Source organism: Haliotis rubra, unplaced genomic scaffold (assembly GCF_003918875.1).
Source record: "Haliotis rubra isolate DU_JTF1 unplaced genomic scaffold, ASM391887v1 Scf664, whole genome shotgun sequence".
NCBI lineage: Eukaryota > Metazoa > Mollusca > Gastropoda > Lepetellida > Haliotidae > Haliotis > Haliotis rubra.
Window position 1 is genome coordinate 192,171 of NW_025767373.1, and position 25,213 is coordinate 217,383.

The window sequence follows — 25,213 nt, forward strand, 5'->3', positions numbered from 1 at the left end:
GAGTCAATGCGGAAGTGGCTGCGACACCAACATGACGGCACGTCATTTGTAAACATAGCCAGTGCATCGTTCATTCAGAGTCGGGTAACCAGGACACAGTTTCATGTATTTTTGTTGTTTTACGTAGAAAGTAGTAATCTTTGTACCTGTTTAGTCGTTGCAGAGACTAACACTGGAATTATGTCGTTTGCGATTAATAATTGTATTTTCATTTTTCTATCTGTGACAGTGTGTCACATTTGGCATTTGACGATATGTGTAAATTTGTAACATTAAACGATTTAGTAGATGTAGTGTGCCATAGTGCATGCAAAATGATATCAAATTGTGTTTGCAATGTGCAAATGCTCATTCTGTTTGAAAATACCGCGAGAAGAAAAAAAATATGTTTATTCAGTATGATATTTTGACATTACTTTAATTTCAGAGACCATTTAAATTTAGTTTATTATGATGAGACAGGAATATTTCAGTGATGTCTCATTGGTGTTGCTGAAACTGTAACAGTAGTATAGGCAGTACCCTCGACCATTGGTGTATCCACATTTTGTCACTGACATCAAAATAAATAGCCAATCGAAATCTTTGGCATTGTGTATCTATATCAGCCACAAGTAGAAATGTTATTGATTAGAAATTGTTATTGATTTAGGAATTAAAGAATATAATTTACAATTAAAAAATATAACAATGTGTGTATTTGTAATTAAAGTATTCATTTTGGATATGTATAGATAATATATGTTAATCTTAGTGTTAGCAGTGAATATAGAATTTCTGGTATCAATACATAGTTGACAATACAAAATAATGGTTGTACGATAACATGACAAGGAAAATAATACAGGAATTGGATATAGTGTTTCATTAACCCTTGTAACAGTGTAAACCATCATTATTATGTTCTACAAGTTATTATGAAAGCATGTTAGACATACATTAATCTTATCTACAGTTCACTGTTTGTTACGAGGGAGGAGTGCAGAGAAAGGGACAGCCAGGTGTTCGAGAAGCACGTTCACAGACAAAGTTATTTATTCATTAACCTGTGCTGTGCCGTCTCCATCCGTTCTCAAACACCTGGCTGTCCCTTTCTCTGCACTCCTCCCTTGTAACAAATGATGAACTGTGTCAATATTTTAATGATAGATTGTTAAACAACTTTTTTATTTTTAGGACAAAAATTCTGTTGGTATGATGTTTTGATTATGATCAGCGTTTTATTGAGTATTTTATGTTTTATTAGTTTTCGAGTTAGATTGCAATTCATCGGTCCGCTTTTAAGCCAAACGGACTATAGGCTGTAGTCATGGTAACAGTTTTTACATTTGAATGGTCAGTTTGAATATTCCTGCAATGTTGAGTCTTCAGAAGTATCAGAAGGAAAGAGTGACATTTACTTAGTGTTTTAACACAACCCATGATTTTTATCTCACTTTTTCTCATATGTATTTTACTATATTTTATTCTGTTACAGTTAGCAGACGACTCAAGCTAATTTAGTTATGTGTTAAGTAATTTACTTCCCCTCTGTCTGGTCATGCGGGACCAAAGAAAAGTGTTTACTTTCATTGTAGGTCTTTACTTAGCACATTCTGTTACAGTTAGCAGAACTAAGCATGTGAAGTACTCCCCTCTGTCTGGCCAATCATTTATTGTAGAGCACACCCCATCATGTAGCAATAGCAAATCACATATTGTATTGTCTAAAGTTTAGTTAAATAGATGTTTGCATCTTGTTTGTGTTGTTTAATTGCCCTGATTTGTATTCAGAGTGCATTGATATAACCTTGAAAAAACATTGCATGTGATGAGGTTTACCTTCTAAAAGACCCAGGTACTTTCCATAGTCCCTACTAGGAGGTTATTCAAGGAAACACATAACCCTTTCCACAGCCATAAGAAATGTCTTCTAAAAACAAAGTTGATTGTACAATTCCAACTGCATCATGAGCATGTGTTAATGAATCACTATCACATAGTGATGATACCAGGGGTTCCTGACAAGGTGAGTATACCCTGCCCTACTAGTGGCAACTACACCATGAGCATGTGTTAATGAATCACTATCACATAGTGATGATACCAGGGGTTCCTGACAAGGTGAGTATACCCTGCCCTACTAGTGGCAACTACACCATGAGCATGTGTTAATGAATCACTATCACATAGTGATGATACCAGGGGTTCCTGACAAGGTGAGTATACCCTGCCCTACTAGTGGCAACTACACCATGAGCATGTGTTAATGAATCACTATCACATTGTGATGATACCAGGGGTTCCTGACAAGGTGAGTATACCCTGCCCTACTAGTGGCAACTACACCATGAGCATGTGTTAATGAATCACTATCACATTGTGATGATACCAGGGTTCTGACAAGGTGAGTATACCCTGCCCTACTAGTGGCAACTACACCATGAGCATGTGTTAATGAATCACTATCACATTGTGATGATACCAGGGGTTCCTGACAAGGTGAGTATACCCTGCCCTACTAGTGGCAACTACACCATGAGCATGTGTTAATGAATCACTATCACATTGTGATGATACCAGGGGTTCCTGACAAGGTGAGTATACCCTGCCCTACTAGTGGCAACTACACCATGAGCATGTGTTAATGAATCACTATCACATTGTGATGATACCAGGGGTTCCTGACAAGGTGAGTATACCCTGCCCTACTAGTGGCAACTACACCATGAGCATGTGTTAATGAATCACTATCACATTGTGATGATACCAGGGGTTCCTGACAAGGTGAGTATACCCTGCCCTACTAGTGGCAACTACACCATGAGCATGTGTTAATGAATCACTATCACATAGTGATGATACCAGGGGTTCCTGACAAGGTGAGTATACCCTGCCCTACTAGTGGCAACTACACCATGAGCATGTGTTAATGAATCACTATCACATTGTGATGATACCAGGGTTCCTGACAAGGTGAGTATACCCTGCCCTACTAGTGGCAACTACACCATGAGCATGTGTTAATGAATCACTATCACATTGTGATGATACCAGGGTTCCTGACAAGGTGAGTATACCCTGCCCTACTAGTGGCAACTACACCATGAGCATGTGTTAATGAATCACTATCACATTGTGATGATACCAGGGGTTCCTGACAAGGTGAGTATACCCTGCCCTACTAGTGGCAACTACACCATGAGCATGTGTTAATGAATCACTATCACATTGTGATGATACCAGGGGTTCCTGACAAGGTGAGTATACCCTGCCCTACTAGTGGCAACTACACCATGAGCATGTGTTAATGAATCACTATCACATTGTGATGATACCAGGGGTTCCTGACAAGGTGAGTATACCCTGCCCTACTAGTGGCAACTACACCATGAGCATGTGTTAATGAATCACTATCACATAGTGATGATACCAGGGGTTCCTGACAAGGTGAGTATACCCTGCCCTACTAGTGGCAACTACACCATGAGCATGTGTTAATGAATCACTATCACATAGTGATGATACCAGGGGTTCCTGACAAGGTGAGTATACCCTGCCCTACTAGTGGCAACTACACCATGAGCATGTGTTAATGAATCACTATCACATTGTGATGATACCAGGGGTTCCTGACAAGGTGAGTATACCCTGCCCTACTAGTGGCACCTATCAAAAGTTAAAAATGCAAAGACTAGTCAGATGTTCACCAGAAAAACATGGGAACTTATGGTACAGGTGAAAATAGGGAAATGCGTCGGACATAATTTTTATCACTCATGTGTTGCATTTTGAAATTTTGTATGCTCTACTGAGGCCTTAAATGTTATAATCTTGATCATGTAGTTTAGTATCAGTCAGTGAGGTTTTAGTTTCACGCCACCTTTAGCAATATTCCAGCAACATCATGGCAGGGGACACCAGAAATGGGCTTCACACGTTGTACCCATGTGGAGAAATGAACCCGGGTCTTTGGGACGAGCGAACACTTTAACCACAAGGCTACCCCACTGCCCCTATTGAGTTAGAGGCGTTTGGCATTTTTTGAGATCTTGAGAAAAAAATTCTGCTCATTTGTATCTAAAAACTATGAAATGTAAATGCCAAAGTCTGGAGCTGTTAGAATATTGCTTGAATAGTGGCAAAGTTGAGTATTGGATAGTTGGAGTCATCCCCCCTTGTCACACAGCCTTGTGGAGAGGTTTTGTCTCACAAAACAATATAATGATGTTTCTCGTAGTATATACTAAATGACATTACAATATTTAGTCCCTCTCTCTTGTCTCAGAAGCCTCACAGCAGGTGGTAGTCCGACAGCAGAAAGTGCCCCTTCTACTATGTTGCCAGTCATGTCCCTTGACCGACAGATCGTCACGGACCAACATGCCAAGTCTATTCTGACCACGATGAACAACCTCCGCAAGGCCAACACCCTGTGTGACATCACTCTCAGGGTCATGGGAGAGTCCTTCCCTGCACACAGGATCGTACTGGCAGCCTGCAGCGACTACTTCTGTGCAATGTTTACAAATGAGGTTTGTAAATGTATATTTATTTGTATCAACTTGCATTGGGGTTAAATGTGGTGAACAGACTGAGTATATAAGGCATACATTGATACAATTGATATGAGGTTAGAAATCTGACACTGTGACAAGTGTTGGTATATGTGATATCAAAACAGTCTTGGGATTGTATGAGATATATACAATGTAGTTCATATGCAATATTAAGAGGTGATTACATGACAGTTTCCCCTTCGCCAGTCATATCAGGCGGAAGGCCATATCATAACCTTTCTGTCATATACCACATTAAGGGACATAACTCTTTTATAAACTAGGCTCCGTCTTATTGACATTTCGAGCGTTTGCATGTATTCATTCCTTACCAGTTTAGTAGCCAGGCAATAGAACTGATATAGATTTTCGTCCCGAGGGCTGATATGGCTGATATGCATTTTCGTTTGCGTGTATTCATTCCTTACCAGTTTAGTAGCCAGCAAAAAAACTGATATAGATTTTCGTCCCTAGGGCTGGTATGGCTGATATGCATTTTCGGCCCGGGAGGTCAATAACGACATATGCTGACAGTCACTATTGTATGTGCAAAATGGTCCATATTATTCATAGGTATGGGATAAATATGTTTACAAATTACATTATTACCCACATGGTCAACGTATGGGTAGTTGCATACTTATCTCGTCACACGAGTGTCGTATCACGTTGACCTGTGTCGTAACGACTTTACCTGAGATTCTAACGATTTGATTGGATAACCGATGACCTCTCAAATAGGTCAAGTTGTGACGGAACAACTTTTCCATTCATAACAAACACGTGAATTCATTTGTTCTACAACTTATATGCATTGTGGGAATGTAAACATTGGGAACTTTGCCATATCGCTGTTTAATTGTGAGTCCAACTGAGACATTATAATAAAAAAAAGTATATGCGTCGAAAAACATAAGCGCAAAGTTTCCACCATTGATGTTAGCCCAGTGAAGCAACTGCAAACTAAGAAACAGGGTGCTACCGAGTAGTTTAATGTAGGAGGCTGTGTGAGGCGATGACAACTGACATGCATCATGACGTCGGTTACCATAATACCAAGGGGGCAGACGAGGAAGGCATCATCATCATCATATATACATTTGAAGGCATATCCAGCTCGTCAGCTGCTCAAAGTGTCCCGTCACTGGATGTCAATCTCAACAGCAAATATTGTCAACTACAGAACAACATTCTTCCATTCCAACCTCTTTATGAAACTGGGTTTCACAGGTTTGAAACCATACCGCAAAAATAACAAAAATGGCCACCATCTGGTCATATTTGTCGTGGGTTTTAAGGGTTGCATGTACTGTACATGTGGGTGATAAATGAAAATGCACACAAAGTTGACTCCAAGGTTTTACACCCGGTCACAGGTGGGCTCGATCCGTCACCTCAAGCTCGCTACCAAATTATAGTGGCGTCAAACAGTGTGGCGTCATGCAAAAAGTGTACTTCCAACATTCTTTGTGACCTCTTTATGAAACCGGTTTTGGTTTTCTCGGTCATTTAATACCATGGGTAATAAAAGGAAATACCACACTTTCGGTCTCATAACATTTGAATCATATGAAACTTCGTGACCTTCCTATGGTTTCTGACCTCAGATACCATAAGAAGAACACTCGTTCATTATAATTCGTATGTAATGCGACCTCGGGTAGTATTCTCGATGTATGTATGAGGTATACATTTTATAGTTCATATACTCAACAAAAGAAGAAACACATTTTTTGTAATAATTGTAAAGGGGTAATTCCTTTTAAGTTTTTGTTGTGCTATATACCCAACAATGACATGTTGGACGTCTGAACTTGGTCTTTGCAACAGATGTGAAAAATTAGAATATGAAACATGAAAAAGGACTGAAACACAAAATTAATGTCAGGTGGTCACCTTGGCGATCACACATGTATTGAAATGAAAATAAACAGATATTGCTAAACAGGAATCAAAATTGCAAGCTACAAAGTGAAACAGAGTCCACAGAATAAAGGTAGAATTGTTCCAGAAGGTGAATGGTGTTTTAGAAATCTCCTCTCCTTGTAGATGTCAGAGCGAGACAAGTCTATGATAGAGCTACATGAGATATCACCTGATGTGATGAGAGAGCTACTGGACTTTGTATACACAGAAACAGTGGACGTCAGTGTGGAGAATGTCCAGGAATTGTTGCCGGCTGCGTGTTTGTTGCAGCTGAATGGTAGGTAACAGTTGCCAGATGCATATTTGTTGCAGCTCCGTAGTAGGTAGCTGTATACAGCTGCATACTTGATGCAGTTCAGTGGTTGGTTTCCGTTGCCAGACACTTAAGAGCTTAAATGAGGATAGCACTATATTCAGTATTTCAGTATATACAAAACATATCATATATACAAGACAGACACTTAAGAGCTTAAATGAGGATAGCACTATATTCAGTATTTCAGTATATACAAAACATATCATATATACAAGACATTAATACTAGAGCAATTAAATCATAATATAAACAACTGTAGCAGTTTCCCGGCTTGTAAAGCTGCAATGTAGACAATATATTTGTGTGCTTGGGAACGTTTAAGCAATTTTCATGTTTAAAGTGAAAGGATAATTGTTTATATCCAGAAATTCAGACGTCAAATGAAATATTATCATGCATTAAATCCATGAACTGATTCTTTCATGCTCAAATTTATTTATCTGGTGCATTAGAAGTTTAGAAATGATTGTGTATGACATCGGTTCACAGGAGATGATCAGGGAAAGAATATGGCTGTCTGAGTATGGTTTATTGCTTGCATACTTCTTGCACTTTTTCAAACTGTTCCAATGGCTGGGTAACTAATTATTTGTCCGTACCAATTCTGTATCTCGATTGTCAAAAGGTAAATATTTGTTGTTTTGTTTCTTGCAGGTGTGAAAGAGGCATGTTGTTCTTTCTTAGAGAATCAGCTTGACTCCTCAAATTGCCTTGGAATCAAAATATTTGCTGAACAGCACAGCTGCAAGGCATTATGGGAAGCTTCAGAGTCATACAGTCTTCATCATTTCGAGGAGGTGGTTCAGCAGGAGGAGTTTAAGACTCTTCCTCTGGCGGAGATCGAGAGATTAATTAAAAGTGATGAACTTCAGGTAGATATGATGTCGATGAACCCTCATGAAATGCTTCATCCATCAAGTGCAGATTGTGTGGTGTATTAGGGCATGGTATTGGCACACATTGTACAGGAATATATTGTGATGCAAGCATCTGTTTTGTAATGTGTATTGCGGTTTCTTGGGAGCTCTAGTCTTTGAAACTGACTGGTAGTGATTGTACTTGCAGATCCTTTTGTCTACACTCTAAATTAAACATTACAATGTTAGAGGGAGCATGTTCAGTTGCTGCCATTTTGTATCCATGGATACAGGGGAGATAACTATGTGAGAGAACTGTCACATCCATGTTTCCAAGATATGGTCAGTCAGTCTGAAAGGAACACTTCATTTGTGAAAGAGTTTCTTTGTAAATGTTTGAAAAGTGTATAACTATAAGCTAATACAGCAGTAACACTGTGCTGTTCCAGTATGTATGATAAAGTCACTTTGATCACTATTTCAAATTATGCTTGTGGAAATACACGTCATGAGTTTCACGACCTGTCTCCTCTCCCACCTCCCCTCATCCCCCACCCCGATTATTGCTTCATAATCTATATTTCATCACTGTTTAGAAACTTTTGATCAGCTCAAATACCACGTTTTGCTCCGAAGTCAACCTTTTTATACATAGCTTTCGTTATTTGCCGACCCGTGAAGATCCGGGGTAGAATAGGTCTTCAGCAACCCATGCTTGCCACAAAAGGCGACTGTGATTGTCGTAAGAGGCAACTATTGGGATCGGGTGGTCAGACTCGCTGACTTGGTTGACACATGTCATCGGTACCCAATTGCGCAGATCGATGCTCATGCTGTTGATCACTGGATTGTCTGGTCCAGACTCGATTATTTACAGACCGCCGCCATATAGCTGGAATATTGCTGAATGCAGTGTAAAGCTAAACACACTCACTCGTTATTTGCCAGATTCATAGGGCACCTTTGCCATGGTGTCAACACACATGGACCCCTCTCTGTATACTTGAAGCAGGTATAACTTAAAAGTGTGTTTACAGGTTAACTGTGAGGAACCTGTGTTTGAGGCGGTGATCGACTGGGTCAAGTACGACCGAGAGAGTCGATGTGAGTGTCTTCCTGAACTGCTCAACTATGTCCGACTTCCGCTGCTCAGTGCTCGGTACATCACGGATGTTATAGACCAAGAGGTATACTGTGAAACTTTGTAGCTATAGTAACCAGTGCACCTTGCAGCCATAGCAACATGAGGATACATGTAACATTGGACCTTGTAGCTATAGCAACATGAGGATACATATAACATTGGGCATTGTAGCCATGGTAATATAACATTGGACCTGAATCAATCAGTGAATCACTAAATTATGTAATAGACAAAATGTAACATCGCTGATAAATCCTTCACTAAAGACACAGTATGTTGTCAGGAAAGTACTACAATGGTCCACCTGAGGCAGTAAGATACATGTTTATGGTTTAGCTGAAGGGTGAATCTGGTGATGTGTTTGAGGAAAGTACTTCTTCTTCCATTCCAGAACCTTGTGAGACGGAGTCACAAGTGTAGGGATCTGCTAGATGAGGCCAAGAAGTTCCACCTTAGACCTGACCTCCGCCTGAAGATGGTCAGCCACAGAACCAAGCACAGAATAGGTAGGTAGCCTTACATTGCAGCTTGGTGGGGACACGCAATACTACCATTTATAGGAGAAGAGGAGAATCAGGATCGTTGTCTTGTTTGTTCTGTAATGCAGAATGTTACAGCTATGATACAGCAGCCTGTAAATGATCCAGTGTGTCTGGGTGTGAAGCCGACGACATGTCGCAGAAGGCCGGGTTCAATTCCCCACAGCCAGGATCAGTTGATGAGGACTGATGCGAAACCACACTTTTTCCTGGAATACCCATCACAGGATCACAGAGGACGCTGAATACAGGACTGAAGTATAGGGGAGATAACCTTGCAGTTAATCTGATAAATACAGCAAAAACTGGTATTTTTAAAGTTTAATATGAGTTACAAATACTTTTGAAATTGAGAGTTTAGTGAAACTGGGAGTTTGCGATCACTGTGATAGAATTTCTTTGGGTGATATAGAGGATTAGGTCTTACGCAAATGAGTGGGAGCCAGTCCTGGATAATTGAATTAAAGATTCCCACAGAATGTTCATTCTTCTTGAACATATTTAATATATCTGATGTTATTTTGTTATCTGGGCCTAAAGAGAGTAAGATGTGCTTACCTCCAACTCTGTTCTGACAGATAATATGTTCCGGGTGTCAAGTCACTTGACGATCTGGATCAATGCAAGGTTCATTTTAACCTTATTTGCACAAAAATAGTTTTTGCAAGAGATCAGATACCAATAGTTACCCTCTTTTTAGAGTCTTTAAATGGCATTTGGAAGTGATACACATAAAGGCAAGAATTTATGGATGTCAACTTCTTTATTTTGATAGACACAGCGTTTCAGAGTATGTTCTTACTCCTTCATCAGGTGAATAAAAGTCTGAGAAACAGACAGCTATGTATGTTCATGTGAAACAACAGTGATAAGATAACAAGGAAACCCAGTAGTTAATTGGCACTGAATTGGTAAGTTGGATGGACAAGTTGAAATCAGGGATCATGGGGATTATTAATCCAGGCATGAATGATGAGGTAACAATGGTGGTTTATAACAAGCGAAAAGACCTCTTTTTAGGTCTGAAAAAATATCCTTACACAGGGAAATATATTGTCATGGATTCAGAAACATTGGTTTCTGTTTGTATTTCAGGAATAGGGGATGCACTGGTTGTTCTCGGAGGATTTGGATCTCAACAGAATCTAGTCAATGCAGTTGAAAAATATGACCCCCGAACCAAAGAATGGACCAAATTGCCTGTGAGTAAACCAAGAGGATTATTTAAATATCCTTTGATTGAGAATAGTTGTGTGTTAGTAATGTGTATGAAAATGGTTCACAATGTGAGTGTTGCAATGCCAAGTGTCACTTTTGGAGAGTTTCCAGCAGTGCATCAGACTGAATAAAACTGTTGGTTTCACCCGATTCAAAATCTAATTGTACCTGTACCACATGAGCATATGATACACTAAATAATCAAGGAAGTCATTTTGTTTTACCCATTCACAAGAATTGGATTATTGTTTCTTTATTTCAGTGTTTAACACGAAGAAGAAGATATGTGTCCGCCGCGTCTCTGGAAGGCAAGCTGTATGTGATCGGAGGATTTGATGGTCAGTCTCGACTTAGCATGGCGGAGTGTCTCGACATGACCGAGGATAAGAACATGTGGACCATTGTGTCCTCCATGAACCATCGGAGGGGTCTGGCCGGCTGCTGTGTGTACAAGAGTATGTTATTGTTGAATTAACATTGCCCAGTCAAGCACTTGTCACCTTTAACTGTCATTGTGCCCTATCGAGATCCCAGGTTTAAACTGGCCCCCAGACAACTATACTGGTTGAATGAAACAGCTTGATGAGCAGATGGTTAGGTTCAGTGACTGAGATTATGGCATGTCACAATAAACCAATATCATAGATCACTGATCAGAATGCCAGACACTAGATTGTCTGGTCCAGATTTGACTATCTACAGACTGCCGTCACAATATTGGTTATTGTAACATACAAAAATGCCTCCACACTGTCACCAATGTTGTTGACTAGAGTATTGACTCCATACTCTCAAAAGAAAACTGAGATGTGTGCTTCCTTTAGACATACTGTACCAGACACTGGTGATCATGATTTAGAATCCAATATTTTTTCCAGCTTTCGTTGATTTTTGTCTGCAACCAAACAGTAGTGAGCAGTTGTTAAGGATGAACATTTAAGATTTACATTATTTCGACTTTTTACCCACACCTATCTGATATACCATAGAGGAACAGCCATGTGTTACAGGGGGTAGTACATTCAAGTTAATCAGACCTAGTTGAAGCATAGCTCCTTGCAGTATGGTAGAAAGTATAGTGAAGGATTGTGAACTGTGTCTGGGATCATGGCCATGATAACAACAGCTGTGGGTTGAAGTTGTCACGGCAAAGAGCTTGTTACATTTACTATCAAAGGGAGGTAATTTGGGATGAATTATTTGAGTTGCTGCCCTTAGAACCACATGTGATAGTGTTCATATTTCATAACCTTTGAACTGAAAAATGTTTTCTTTTGAAAACAACACTAGACATTCTCTGCAGACATGGTAGACAAGTGTTCTGAGCAAGGTGACCAAATCCCCTAAATTCCCAGTGTGGCTGCATTACTCATTTTTGCCTGATTTGTTTGCTTAGGGACCGTTCATAATTTATGGCTAGGGGGTCACAGTGATGATGATTTTTATTGATTTTTTTTATTTGGGTGGGTGGGTGGGGTGGGTGTCGTCACCCATTTTGTTCTGGGGAGCTAGGGGGTCACCCATTTTGTTCTGGGGAGCTACAGGTACTAGGGGGGTCAGCAATTTTGTACATAAAATATGTTTATATATGGGGAAGTGGGGTGGTCATTGATTTTGTACGACATGCAGTGGTGAAGCTTCCTAAACAGCTTATGCTGGGAATCTAGAGTTCAACATGGTCTTCACACACTGCTGGTGTTGATGTGATGTTAAAGATGGTATGCATGTATTTGCCCCTCTTATATACTCTCAATACTTTCTGACCGCCTCCGTGGTGTAGTGGTTAGAGCGTCCGCCCGGAGAGCAGAAGGTTGCGGGTTCGATCCCTGACCGCGTCATACCAAAAGACGTTAAAATATGGTACTTGTTGGTCCCTGCCTGGCGCTCGGCATTAATGGGTACAACAAGGACTGGTCGGCTCGGAGTCAGTATAATGTGTCTGAGTGGGGTATTCATGCTTCACTGCGGCATGGTATCTCAGTGGGCTAGCACTATAAAACCAGCTTCAGTCTGAGCTAGTACAAGCAGCCGCACATACACATACACACGCATGCACGGCGTCATATGAGCGAAATATTCTCAAGTACGACGTTAAACCTAATTTCACCTCACCCCACCTCATCTCAATACTTTCTTGTAGGCCGTTTCTCCTGCAGGATGAGTCCATCTGTTCTAGAAACTTCCAGAAATCTATAGTACTTAGAACACCGCCCCTGTTCAGAATCTTACCAGAAACAATGACCAGACATTCTTATCTCTTCCATAGTGAAGATCTTTGTTAGAATTTGTCCCAACAACCCAGGCATTTATAAGTGGCAAGACTGGATGGTTGGAGTACGTCCCAATTGCTCAGATTGATGCTCATAACATCAATCACAGGATTGGCTGGTCCAGGCTCAATTATTTACAGTCTGGTGACATAGCAAGAGGCAAACTAAACACAACCTTATCTGTTCCTCTATTTCCCGCAGATCACATCTATGTGTGTGGAGGGTTCGATGGCTACACACGGCACACAAGCATGGAGAGGTACAACCCCAGCACCGACGACTGGACCATGCTGAATGGCATGTCTATAGGACGTGAGGGGGCAGGACTCGTGGTGGCTGGCGATCACATCTACTGTATTGGGGGATACGATGGCATCAACCTCTTGAACTCAGCTGAGAGGTACAACCCTGCCACGGAGGAGTGGTCAACGATTACCAGCATGTCCATCCAGCGGTCAGGTATCCTTGTTGTTTTTGTCTACACCAGGTATCTAAATCTTGTGGACTGGGAGAGTTAACTATCTGAAACGTATATTTACGGGTCTGAATCCCTGATTTGCCCTGGCTGTGATTCTACATTTGTTAACTACCTGTGAAGATCTGGTTTAGAATTTGTTTTCAGCAACACAGGCTTACTGACTTGGTTGACACATGATGTCACCACGTCCAAATATTGTGTACATCGATGCTCAAAATGTTGATCACTGGAATGTCTGGTCCAGACTTGATTATTTATAGGCCACTGCCATACAGCTGGAATATTGTGGAGTGCAGCAACAACAAACAAGACAAAACAAAATGTTGAAAATTGCCAGTATTTTTCCAGTAATTCTATGTGAACTCTTTGGAAATTAAAAAAAAATTATTTCAATTTGTCAGTTAGCTTAATAAAAAGGTTTGAGTGAATACCGTATATTTAAGTGTAGATTTTACCCTGCTCTAAACATTATAAAATCACACAGCTATTGAAAGGCTGAGGTATTTTGGCATGCATTTTTGAGAGCTGAAATAAATGCTAAGGGCAGTATCAAAGGAACAGACTGTCTGGATAAATATGGTTCTATAGTTTAATGTTGTACACAGTTATTTCATACCTTGCATTCTGAGGATAAATCACCGACCAATATTCAAGAAAACAGAGAAAAATAAGAAACAAAGAATATGTGCACTAAGTTTATAAAATTCATCTATCAGACAGTATACAGATAGAAATTATAATAAGAATTTTGGACCCTGAAGGAAAACTTGTTACCATCCAAAGCATGATTATCTCCCTTGTTCTCTTGCTACTGTTAGGTGACGTCGTTGTTCTGTGACATTATGACGTCATATACGGCAGTGCAAGTATCCATTATGGCATGTGGACACTGTGGAGCTGACATCTGGTTTATTTGCCATAATTTCCTCTTCAGGAGCAGGTGTGGCAGTGCTAAATGACATCATCTATGTGTGTGGGGGTTACGACGGGACTGAACACCTGGCCACGGTGGAGAGTTACGACCCGAGCTCCAACCACTGGACGTCCCTACACCACATGAGGATCCCCCGGTGTTATGTGGGGGCATGTGTGGTCAGGGGGAGACTCACAGTTGTAGCAGGGTAAGGAGATCTTACCACTACTGACCCATGAAGATCCGGGGTAGAATAGGTCTTCAGCAACCCATGCTTGCCTCAAAAGGCAACTATGTTTGTCGTAAGAGGCGACTAACGGGATCGGGTGGTCAGACTCTCTGGCTTGGTTGACACATGTCATCGGTTCCCAATTGCGCAGATCGATACTCATGCTGTTGATCACTGGATTGTCTAGTCCAGACTCGATTATTTACAGACCGCCGCCAGATAGCTGGAATATTGCTGAGTGCGGCGTAAAACTAAACTCACTCACTCACTCACTTACCACTACTTCATGTGTCAGAACACAGTGTTTCAGTGTATCTGATTTCTGATCACCTTAAACTCATCTCAAAGTGAAATTTTTTAGTATGTGCTGAAAATCTAGAAACTGTGTTTTTATGATTTTTTAACCCTAGAAATAAGTAAATGATAAGATATCTTGTAAATTTTCTGCACTAGCGGTAGTTGGCATTAGCTTTGTGGTCAGTGCATTTCCTGACCTTTCACATTGGTGCAATATGTAAATCACATTTCAGTGGTCCCTGTTTTAAAAGATATGGGAAGTTTGTAAAACGGGACATAAATCCCAGCTTGCACCTAAACTAAAAAACATAGCCCTTGGCATGGCAACATCAATATCATTTTCATCAGAAATTTAGTTCCATAATTTATGGAAACATCAGTTCACAATTGGATGCAGTCTATTTAATGTTGTTAATTTTTCTTTTTTTCTTTCTTTCTTTCTTTTTTCTTTCTTTCTTTCTTTCTTTATTTATTTATTATTTTTCCTTATCCTGACTCATGTATTATTGCTTGTCTCCCTCTTCCCGCAAACTTGTATCTCCTTTTTGAAGCTCCCTTAAAAAAAGCAGACGTAAAATCACTACTCACCACGAGTTGCCTCCCTCTCCATTTTGGCGGGAAAACGGCACCACCCATCTTCCCATTCTTCACTCTCTCCTTCTTCGCCCTAGTGGACGGTTGGGAGAGCACCTGTGTCTCCAACACGGCACTATATCCTTTGCTAACTTAGTTATTACCCTATAAGTTACCTTTATAAGGTTTCAGGGAGTATCCTTCTACAATATGGTTTGAAATTTATTAGCAATTTGACTGTTTATTCACGGTTTCGCGTGATTGTTCAGTTTGTTTACATTTCATGAAAACCTGTTTTCGTTGTAGGTTTAGGTTCTCTCCTGCAGACCCGCATTTATTGTGCCCTAGTTGCACAACAATATGTACTTCCAGCTCTCGCTGTAAATTATGTCAGCAACTAACAAAAAATTGAATTTAATAATTATTATTTCTCTGTACTTAGACATGCTAAGGATAAATCCAGGCGGCTGTTACAAGTCATGGCTAAACCGGCTGAGTCCTTAAAGAGCTGTCTGTCGTTGTCAGACGACATACTTCCATCCAGTGACCTGCCGGAGGCGTCTTCAGAAGATGGGCATGGGATGAAGTCCGCCATTACGTCGAAGAAAAGATCTTCTACGTCGGACAACTCCTCAACCCATACGAAGAAGAAGAGGCCATCTTCGTTGCAGAAGAAGCTTTACACCCCTAAGGCTTCAACGAGATCTACTGGGAGCTCTTCACAGACTACAAGGACCTTCTCTGCCGAGATCGTCCCGATGGAAGAAATAGGCTTGTACGAAGAACCACCTATCCTCATCCCAGAGATACTGCATAAGAAGAAGACGCAGGCCTCAGCAACGGTAACGTCAGCAACATTATCGACGCAGTCTGAGTTACTTCTACACTGGCAGCAGGGACCCATGAGGTACAGCGATCCCTGGACCATATCGCTACCCTCTCACATGCGTCATCTCTACAGTCGTCGCAGACATTCAACAGATGATGGACCTGATGGAGAAGCGCTTCGCGCAGGAAAGGACCTTGCATGATGGTCAGGCAGCCGCCTCTCATGCTCAAGTCATCAACCGACAAGAGGGACCAGTGCTGCACGAAGGACCCCGCACCGGTGGTGCATCTGAGATATCTACAAGAGGTTCTAGCTCTAGGACTAAGAGCAGACCTACCCTGCACGACGTCAACGAACCTCTGCGAAGGAAGGGACATTCATCCGACCAAAATAGATCGTCATCTGATGATGAAGCTAATGAAGAGCCTTCTCGCAGGCTACCTACATCACAGAGAGGCTTACACCTCCAAGAACATACAGAGAGACGTCTCAGGACTCAGACCCTCAACAAAATCTCTCACCTGCGCGAAGGTCATCAGATAGATCATCAAGAATGTCACCATCACCATGCAGGTCGTCACAGGATTCACCACATAGGAATATATTGCCTTCGCGAAGGCAACCCCAGACACGTAGACGCTCACCTCCACGCAGGTCGCCATACAGATCTCCTCTTAGAACTACACATAGTTCTACGTACTCATCTCCACACAGATTGCCACGCAGATCTCCATGCAGGGAGGATACTCAACGATCATATCCAACTGGACATGATACAGAGGGGCGATGGGGAATCATATTTTCGGACTCAGAAATAAAATATTGGATGGCTAATGGACTGGACCTAGTGTCACCCGCTAAAGAAGAGAATGAAGCATTCACGTACCTAATGAAGGACGATGATGTAGACACAATCACCCTACCTCCAATTGACCCGGTCTCGGGCGTACCTGAGGACCTTGGACGCAGCCTTCAGGAAGGCAACAAAGTTCCAGTCTCCAAATATCCCACAGTTCAAACACAAAAGCCTCAACACTCTCAGATGCGTCACTACATCTGCAGTCGCCGCAGACCTTCAACACGGGTATTTTTATGCAGCAAATGATGGACCTAATGGACGGTTCGCCTAGTTTCCAAAGGACTAAGCTGCGTGGAGGTAATCGGCATGAAGAAATGTGTGAAGGATCACGCACTTGACAGTCATGCTCTGCAGTTTCGACGATTAATATAGACGTCCTTGGACCATCCCACTTCACTCTCAGAGCTTGATCTTCGTTGTGAGCCTATACGAAGGAACTCTTCAGCATGGAGGAAGAAATCTTCGCTTCGCATAAAGACAGAGGGACACATGTTGAAGTTCAGAGGGGTACTCTTGTCCGAATTCATCACCTCGCGAGATCTTCAGACTGAATCCAGGACCGGATTCACATCGTTGAGAATTTTTAGATAGATATATCTACATCAGAAGATAATAACGGGACTAACTGCACTCCTTGGTGCTAACAACCTACACCTTCTCAAAGGTTAGAGATGTATCTGAAGAATCCAGGAGGGACTCATGTCCATATAGAGATCTTCACTTATGCAGTAGATCTTCAGGTATTCACATTGGTGGTTCAGCACAGCCTTGCTAAGGCTATGAAGTTACAAAGTCAACATATTCCCAACGCCCAAGCTTGGGAATTCCCGCTTACTTTACATGGGACCCTGCATAAAGGCTCCAGAGATTGATGTAAACTACAAAATCATCAACCACTCCTTTGTAGAACTTACAACAAAGTTGAGCATCAACTCTACAAGGACCTGTGTGTTTCAACACAAAGAGGGTATTTTCTGACGCTTCATTGAGATCGATGAATGCAGTCTACAGATGGCAGCTGAGGAGGTGTGGACTTCAGCTGATCATCTGTATAAAAGGACGACTGCATTATCTTCAGGACTGAAGTAACAGTCACAGCAGCCAGGAAAACAGCCTACCTACATCGGTATTACGCGGCTAAATCTTTCGGCGTTTACCATTCAACCCTCTATACAGTCGCGTGGTCACTGCGGTAACTCCGAAGGCTATGGACAAGACCGAAGTGTTGATAAGATATCAACGACTGCACAAGATTCTACAAGGACCTTTTTCTGCTACACCGGTGACGCCACATCGGGAAGCTAAAGGAATCAAAAATGCTTCATTTTGATTGGTCCATGAGACAAGCCCGCGCAGAAGTAGGACGAAGTTCACATGTCAGGGAATTGTTTACAAGTGACAACAACCTTTCAACGTGGGAGGAATGCCTCAATTACAGTCCAGTTAGACGGGAACTACATGATTCGACTGTCTTCATGGGGTCAGAGACCTTCCCTGTCAGCATTGAAGACGGTTCATCAGGCGAATTGCAGCAACATACGTTTGACGGACTTTTGGTTAGGGCAGCGAGTCTACCTTATATAGAATTCACAACGATGGCAGTCACAGAGTCGGACATTGCTTCGTTTCCCTTACGGACATGGCAAGGGTTTCACGATCGTTGGATCTAGATACAAGCCATTGTATCTCAAGCACTACTCTCTCCGTTATTACTATGAAGTTGGCAGAGCCTACTCAGTCCTCTCACGTCAGCACATGACTTGCAGAGGGAGACTACATCTATGCCACTCCAAATCTTAGTGAATGGCCATCCGGACCCCGTCGGACTTCTGGACGGACTAAAACCATATCTACTATGGTGGACTTTGAGATCGAATGGTTGCGGAGAGACCTACTTAGTAGAGCCGGAGTGCAACACTCATCTCTATGTAGATGCATCCCTTCAGGGATGGAGAGCGCACCTCGACAACAAAGTGTCAGCTGGGAAATGGACGTTACAGGAAGAAAATCTGCATATCAACATGCTAGAGATGAAAGCAGTAATAAACGCCATACTTCACTGGACCAGCATTCTAAGAAATGCTTATCTGATGATCCATACGGACAAGGATCAACAAGGTTGGCGAACCTTCTGGATCTCTGCTTTCATCTGTTCACCATATTGGACAATCTGAACATCTACACATAAGCTTGCCACATTCCAGGAGCAAAGAATGTGATAGCAGACGCCCTATCTCGTCCAACACAACCATCCCCAACAGAATGGATGCTACAACCAGAGGTCAAACCATACAATCAATAGGAGCTCCGCTCATAGACTTGTTCGCCACAAGATTCAACAATCAACTAGCAACATTCGTCTCTCCAATACCAGATCCACGAGCATGGGCAACAGATGCTCTAAGCATCTATTGGGAAGGACTAAACGCTTACGCGTTCCCGCCTCCAGCTCTAATACAGCAAGTGTTGCAGAAAATCAAGCAGACGAGGAACCTGCAATTGATTTTGCTTGCGCCTTATTGGCCAGCGAGAATGTGGTTTCCCATTCTCATGCAAGAACTAGGACCTCCTCAAATGCAACTACCAGAGTGGACGAACTTGCTAGTACATCTGCACACCAAGCAAGCACACGGGAACCTCACAGTGTTCCGCCTACACGCATGGACCGTATCAAGGCTTGCTTGAATAAGCGAGGATACTCCGCCAGGGTAGCAGCGCGTCCACGCTAGCTTACGCCAAATCAACCCGCAACTTGTAGGGCCGACAGAAGTGGCTTAAGCTTTGAGACCTATGCTTTCAGGAAAGGCTTCACAGCCTTGAAAGCAACACACCCTCAAGTGGCGGACTATCTTTATCATCTAAGACAAGCAAAGCGGTTAAAAGGTTCAACACTCTCAACATACCTAGCGGCATTGAGCTCAGTTATCACCATGAGGACGAGTGTAAAACTGACTAAGGTACCAGAGAGACTGACCTTACTACGATCCTTCAAGTTGAAGGACCAACAACAGAGATTTAAAGCTTTGGCTTGGGACCTCAATATAGTTCTACAGCATCTCACCAGTGACGCTTATGAACCATTAGATAGGACATCTTATGAGTTCTTGACACAGAAAACTCTATTTCTGATTGCCTTAGCAACAGCAGCAAGGATGTCGGAAATACATGCTCTGGACTTTGAAAAGACATGTTTTGATGAGCATCGAAACATCGTACATATGGGTCTAAGATGGGACTTTATAGCAAAGAATCAACTACCAGGTCAACCTGATAGACAATTCCACATCCCAGCATTATCATCAGTCCTTGGGCCTCAGGTCACACAGGACCTATCCTTGTGCCCAGTAAGAGCATTAAAAGTCTACCTACAAAGGTCTACGACCAGGAGACGGAAATTCAAGTGTCTTTTCATCCCTATATCGGCAGAGACACAGACAGAGATCTCTCGCACTACAATATCAATATGGATGAGATCTGTCATTCTAAGGGCCTACAAAGCAGCAGGACTTGATCCTCACGAGCCTCCAATCCACATGAAATTAGAGCTCTGGCGTCAACTTTTCGCTCTACATGGAAACTGCTCCATCACTACGATAATGGAGGGCTGCTTCTGGGAATCCGGACATGGTGTTTGCAAACCACTACCTGAGAGGCATGCAGCCACGAGGGCGTCTCCGGCATTCACCATTTCGACCCTCTTGTTGTAGCACAACAACTGACAGTTCCACTAAAGGCTGAGACAGAGTCTCCAAGCCCCTTTATCACGTGACTTGCAAAAGCCAACACTCTGGGGAGTTAGAGCTTTAGAGTCCATGTGCACGTCTAAGATAGACTAACATGAGTGATAGACCCAGTACTTGTAAGGATGTACTCGTACATAAGAAGGGTCACTTCTCCACTTGATGCATGCATCAAGATATGGAGTTGTTAAAATCCACATATAATGTTAACAGAAGTAAGGACCAAAAGTTGACAATTGTGGTCCCCCCATCAGAGAAAGCTGGAAGTAAGGGTTACAGCAGCAGAGCCTAGCAGTAAATTTGAAGTGCTACCAGGAAGTTCCCATAGGGGGGTATGCAAGGCGTAAATCACCCCAATTGGAATCCAGAAGTGGCTTGACCCACCACAAAATCCATTGAGGATTCTACAAGCAATAATACATGAGTCAGGATAAGGAAAAATATGTAATTTTCTGAGTAAAATTGATATTTTATACTTATTATTCAATTTATTTATTTATTCGGGAGAGAGTGAAGAGTTATTCTGTAGCTTTTTAAGGGAGCTTCAAAAGGAGATACAAGTTTCCTAGCAATAATACGGGATAAGTATAAAATATCAATTTTACTGAAAATTACATTATTTATATATTTATTTATTTATTTATTTATTTATTTATCAAACTGTTGTAAATGTATTTTGTTGTTACCATGGTTACAGATATGATGGCAACACCCTTCTGAACACTGTGGAAGCTTATGATCCCATGACAGACATGTGGGAGATCCTGGAAAGCTGCATGCAGACGCCCAGGTGTGATGCCGGCATTGCTGTGGTCAGAATGCCTTGACCTTGACCTTGGGATATGCTACAACTCTATCTCTCTGGGCAGTGTGGTTGCACTGTTGTACTGTCGGTGTTCACGCCCAAAAAGAAGCACAGAATGAAGGGATACCAAGGTACCATATCATTGGTACCCAGGTTACTGCCTTTTGTTACCAAGGTTACGACCAACTGGCAATATGTCGTCATCATAGGTAATTTTGTGAAGTGTTCTGCTTTTCATATAAGACATGATTTAAACACCAATTTTATACGATTCATTTGGAAACACATCCCCTCTGAATGTCAAGTTATCAAAAATCTTAGTTTCTATTTTTAAGATTTTAGAGTATGTTCAAAACAATATTACATAGCCATGATATGTGAAGTCTGACAACACAAAAACCTGGTACACGATGCTCAGCTGATGCAGCCAGTTCTCGCTCTACTGATGAGGAGTCGTTCACATCTGACAGACAACTGTGTCTTGTCTACAAGAAGACAAATGATTTTCTTGAAGAGATTACCAATTCAAGAGATTCTTCTTTACTTTATCTATATATTCTTCTATTTATTTATTGTTTCAATTCATGTAAGTAATAAAAAAAATTTGTATGAATAGAGGTGTGGTAATGGTAACTGGTGTACAAAAAAAGGTATTTGTTGGGGTGAATGTTTGAATGTTTGTGGCTTGGTTCACCTGTTAAACACTTCGAGATTTGACCAGGTGACCTGTGCATGACGTGGCATTGAACTGTGATATCAGTAGTGATACCATCTTCTTGTATCCAGAGTTTTATGTCTCCAGTCTATGATAAGCTTATTGGACTCACACACCACGAACTTGTCATTCTCAATTGATGTCATTCTCAATTGATGTCATTCTCAATCTCGCTGATCACTAAGTGGGGTAGCCGAGTGGTTTAAGTATTCGCTTGTCTTGCTGAAGATCCAGGTTCGATTCCCCACATGGCTACAATATGTGAAATCCATTTCTGGTGTCCCCTGCCCTGATATTGGTAAAAACAGTGTAAAACCATCTGCATCACTATCTTACTTGTTGCTGTGTGTTCATTGAGGCTATGTTCAACCATGATAATGATTGACAACTGTATGTTTAACATAATGTAAATTGTATCAGGATCAACATGAAGCTGTAGCAGTGAATAAATACAGAGTATTCACATTATATAACTCATGTCTAACACACCTGATAGTCCAGGGTGGTGTGGGGTAGCCTAGTGGCTACAGTGGTCACTTAGCATGGAAGATCCAGGTTCGATTCCACACATGTGTACAATGTGTGAAGCCCATTTCTGGTGTCCCCCCTCCATGATATTGCTGGAATATTGCTAAAAGCGGTATAAAACTAAACTCACTCTTGGGTGTGGTGAAAGTCTGTACCTTACATCAGTTGCCATGATGCAAGTATGTGGCACTTTCAATGTGCAGGATCATGGGGTAGAAAATATCACATATTTTCCAGCTGTTTCAGGTTACAGTAATGAGTTTGGTAAATGTTTTATTAAAACATTTACAAATCTGTATGCTTTGATCATGTTCTTCTCTTGGGATTGTAAAATAGATGGGGTATATCAAGTAATGTTTGAAGTTTTCAGAAGGGTTTCACATTATAGTCACGGTCGTATTGTAGATGGTGACAGACAGTTTGCCTGAACCATGAAGAGTGCAGTATTCAGAATACTGGTACAATGAATAGTAGATCATCAAGGTGAGATACTAACCTCAACACAGGTTGAAGGTTAATATATTGGTTATTGTTTTGAAGATGTTCAGCAGATTGTCGATAATTGTAATTTATGAATGAGTATTTGAATAGAAGCTGTATATTTTGGAACATTCCGATGGTCAGTATTTTGTGTGTGAATAACTGTAAATAAAATAATTATTTGTTACTTTTTCACTACAGTCTCTAACACAGACCCACCTATTCTAGAACACTGGAGTAGTTACAGGCATTGCAATTGTGTCTGTTATCAGACTTATGTTTTCTTTTCAAATTGAACCATCACTGCGAAATATTCAGTCACAGATTTCGTTTTTTGATTTTTTGATTTTGCTATTTCGTGTGCGAGGAGTCCCTGTTTTAAGCTATTTCAGGCTGTACTTGTTTAATTATTGCGATTATTATAGTTCTTCTCTGACTGAATCAGTTTCATGGTGACCTTGCTTTAAATGACCTTGACAGTAGACATGCACAGTGGACATACATACGAGAAAGCATGTTAAACCACATGGGTACAATGTGTGAAGCCCATTTGAGGTGTCCCCCTGCCGTGATATTGCTGTCAAATTGCTAAAAGCAGTGTAAACAAAACCCACTAACTCGTTAGTATGACTAACTTCTGGTTCCTGTTCGATCTTAACATCACCTATTGCTGTAAGTAGCTAGAAGGAAGAAGTTATTATCCTGAACATAAAACTTTCAAACTACCTGTCACCATTTTCTTCAGCAGTATTTGTGTTCCAGTAAATGGATGGAAACAAAAGCATTAAAGCATTACCTATCTTATTTCCAAATATTTAGAATAATAGAGAACAGCATCCTGTTGATAGAGCAGTAACAGGGGGATGTTTTCAATGTACTGTTGTTACCATGGTTACAGTATTATATTAAGATACTGGAAAGCATTGTCTTGCATTTATTGTTGAATGTGAAAGTTTTCCTTTGTTGTTTTGTGGTATCATGGTCAGACTTAAAGATGTGTACGTGAAATGATTCTTTATGTGGCATGATGTTTTTTGGGTGTAACTATAGTAACATACAAGCAGCCAGCACAGGATATGCCTTTGTGTAAATCATTTGACATGATTACGGTATGGTCTCATCTCTGAACATAACTGAAAGTTTGGTCTTGAACACATATGTATCTCAAATAAAAGTAATATTGATAATCTATTTATATACTATAAGCACTTATTAACCCTGTCAATGGATCAGAGTGTGTTTGCTGTTATCCTCCCTGATGCTGATGCTTTCAATCACTGGATTGTCTGGTTCAGATTTGATTATTCAGAAATCACTGTCAAACTGCTGGAATATTGTGGAGTGTGGTGTTAAACTGTGTCCAGTTGGAATGGAGAAGAACATAACAGTGTTTTCATTCTAACAGTCTACTTATCTGTAAATCTATCTGTGATAAATTATATATTTGAAGCTTCACTCTGCAACTCCCTCGAGATTCATGTGAATGATAATTAAACAAAGACTATGGATGGCCATTACAAGTGATACACTTTCAGGGAATAATCCATCAGAGTTGTATGCCATTACTTTGTTCAGAGATGTGACCAAAAATATTTAAACTGAAAAGTGTATGTTTAATTATACATGTTGTGTTTTGAATATAGTTTCTATTGTATGATTAATTTGTATACCATTGACAGAGGGAGTCTACATGCCTTTGTATGTTGTTCTGCTAGTTGTGAACATTTAGGGCGATGGGTTAGTCTAGTGGTTAAAGCGTTGGCTCGTCACGCCGAAGACCTGGGTTCGAATCCCCACATGGGTACAATGAGTGAAGCCCAATTCTGGTGTCCCCCGCCGTGATATTGCTGGAATATTGCTAAAAGCGGCGTAAAACCAAACTCAGTCAGTCAGTCAGTGAACATTTATAACACCATATTGTGTGGTTAATATATTCATGTTGTACACAACTTAATCGTC

General features: G+C 41.1%; 1 protein-coding gene across 2 annotated transcripts; it reads left to right on the forward strand.

Moving 5' to 3' along the window:
- On the forward strand, nucleotides 1–24,976 carry LOC124257516 (kelch-like protein 12). 2 transcript variants are annotated; one of them, XM_046691602.1, is made up of 11 exons: nucleotides 1–84; nucleotides 4,268–4,514; nucleotides 6,588–6,741; nucleotides 7,435–7,652; nucleotides 8,675–8,824; nucleotides 9,173–9,287; nucleotides 10,416–10,522; nucleotides 10,801–10,993; nucleotides 13,010–13,267; nucleotides 14,221–14,407; nucleotides 21,424–24,976. In XM_046691602.1, the coding sequence occupies exons 2-11, from the start codon at nucleotides 4,317–4,319 to the stop codon at nucleotides 21,551–21,553; spliced, it is 1,710 nt and encodes a 569-aa protein (XP_046547558.1). In that variant the 5' UTR covers nucleotides 1–84; nucleotides 4,268–4,316; the 3' UTR covers nucleotides 21,554–24,976. The 2 variants fall into 2 exon arrangements, with proteins under 2 accessions (XP_046547558.1, XP_046547557.1); XM_046691601.1 differs by having other exon boundaries at nucleotides 16–84; nucleotides 4,271–4,514.
- The last annotated feature ends 237 nt before the right edge of the window (nucleotides 24,977–25,213 follow it).

Coding starts and splice junctions, on each gene's coding strand:
- LOC124257516 (XM_046691602.1), top strand. CDS start 4,317: ATGTTGCCAGTCATGTCCCTTGACCGACAGATCGTCACGGACCAACAT. Junction 4,515..6,587: donor GTGCAATGTTTACAAATGAG/GTTTGTAAATGT, acceptor CTCTCCTTGTAG/ATGTCAGAGCGAGACAAGTC. Junction 7,653..8,674: donor TTAAAAGTGATGAACTTCAG/GTAGATATGATG, acceptor GTGTGTTTACAG/GTTAACTGTGAGGAACCTGT.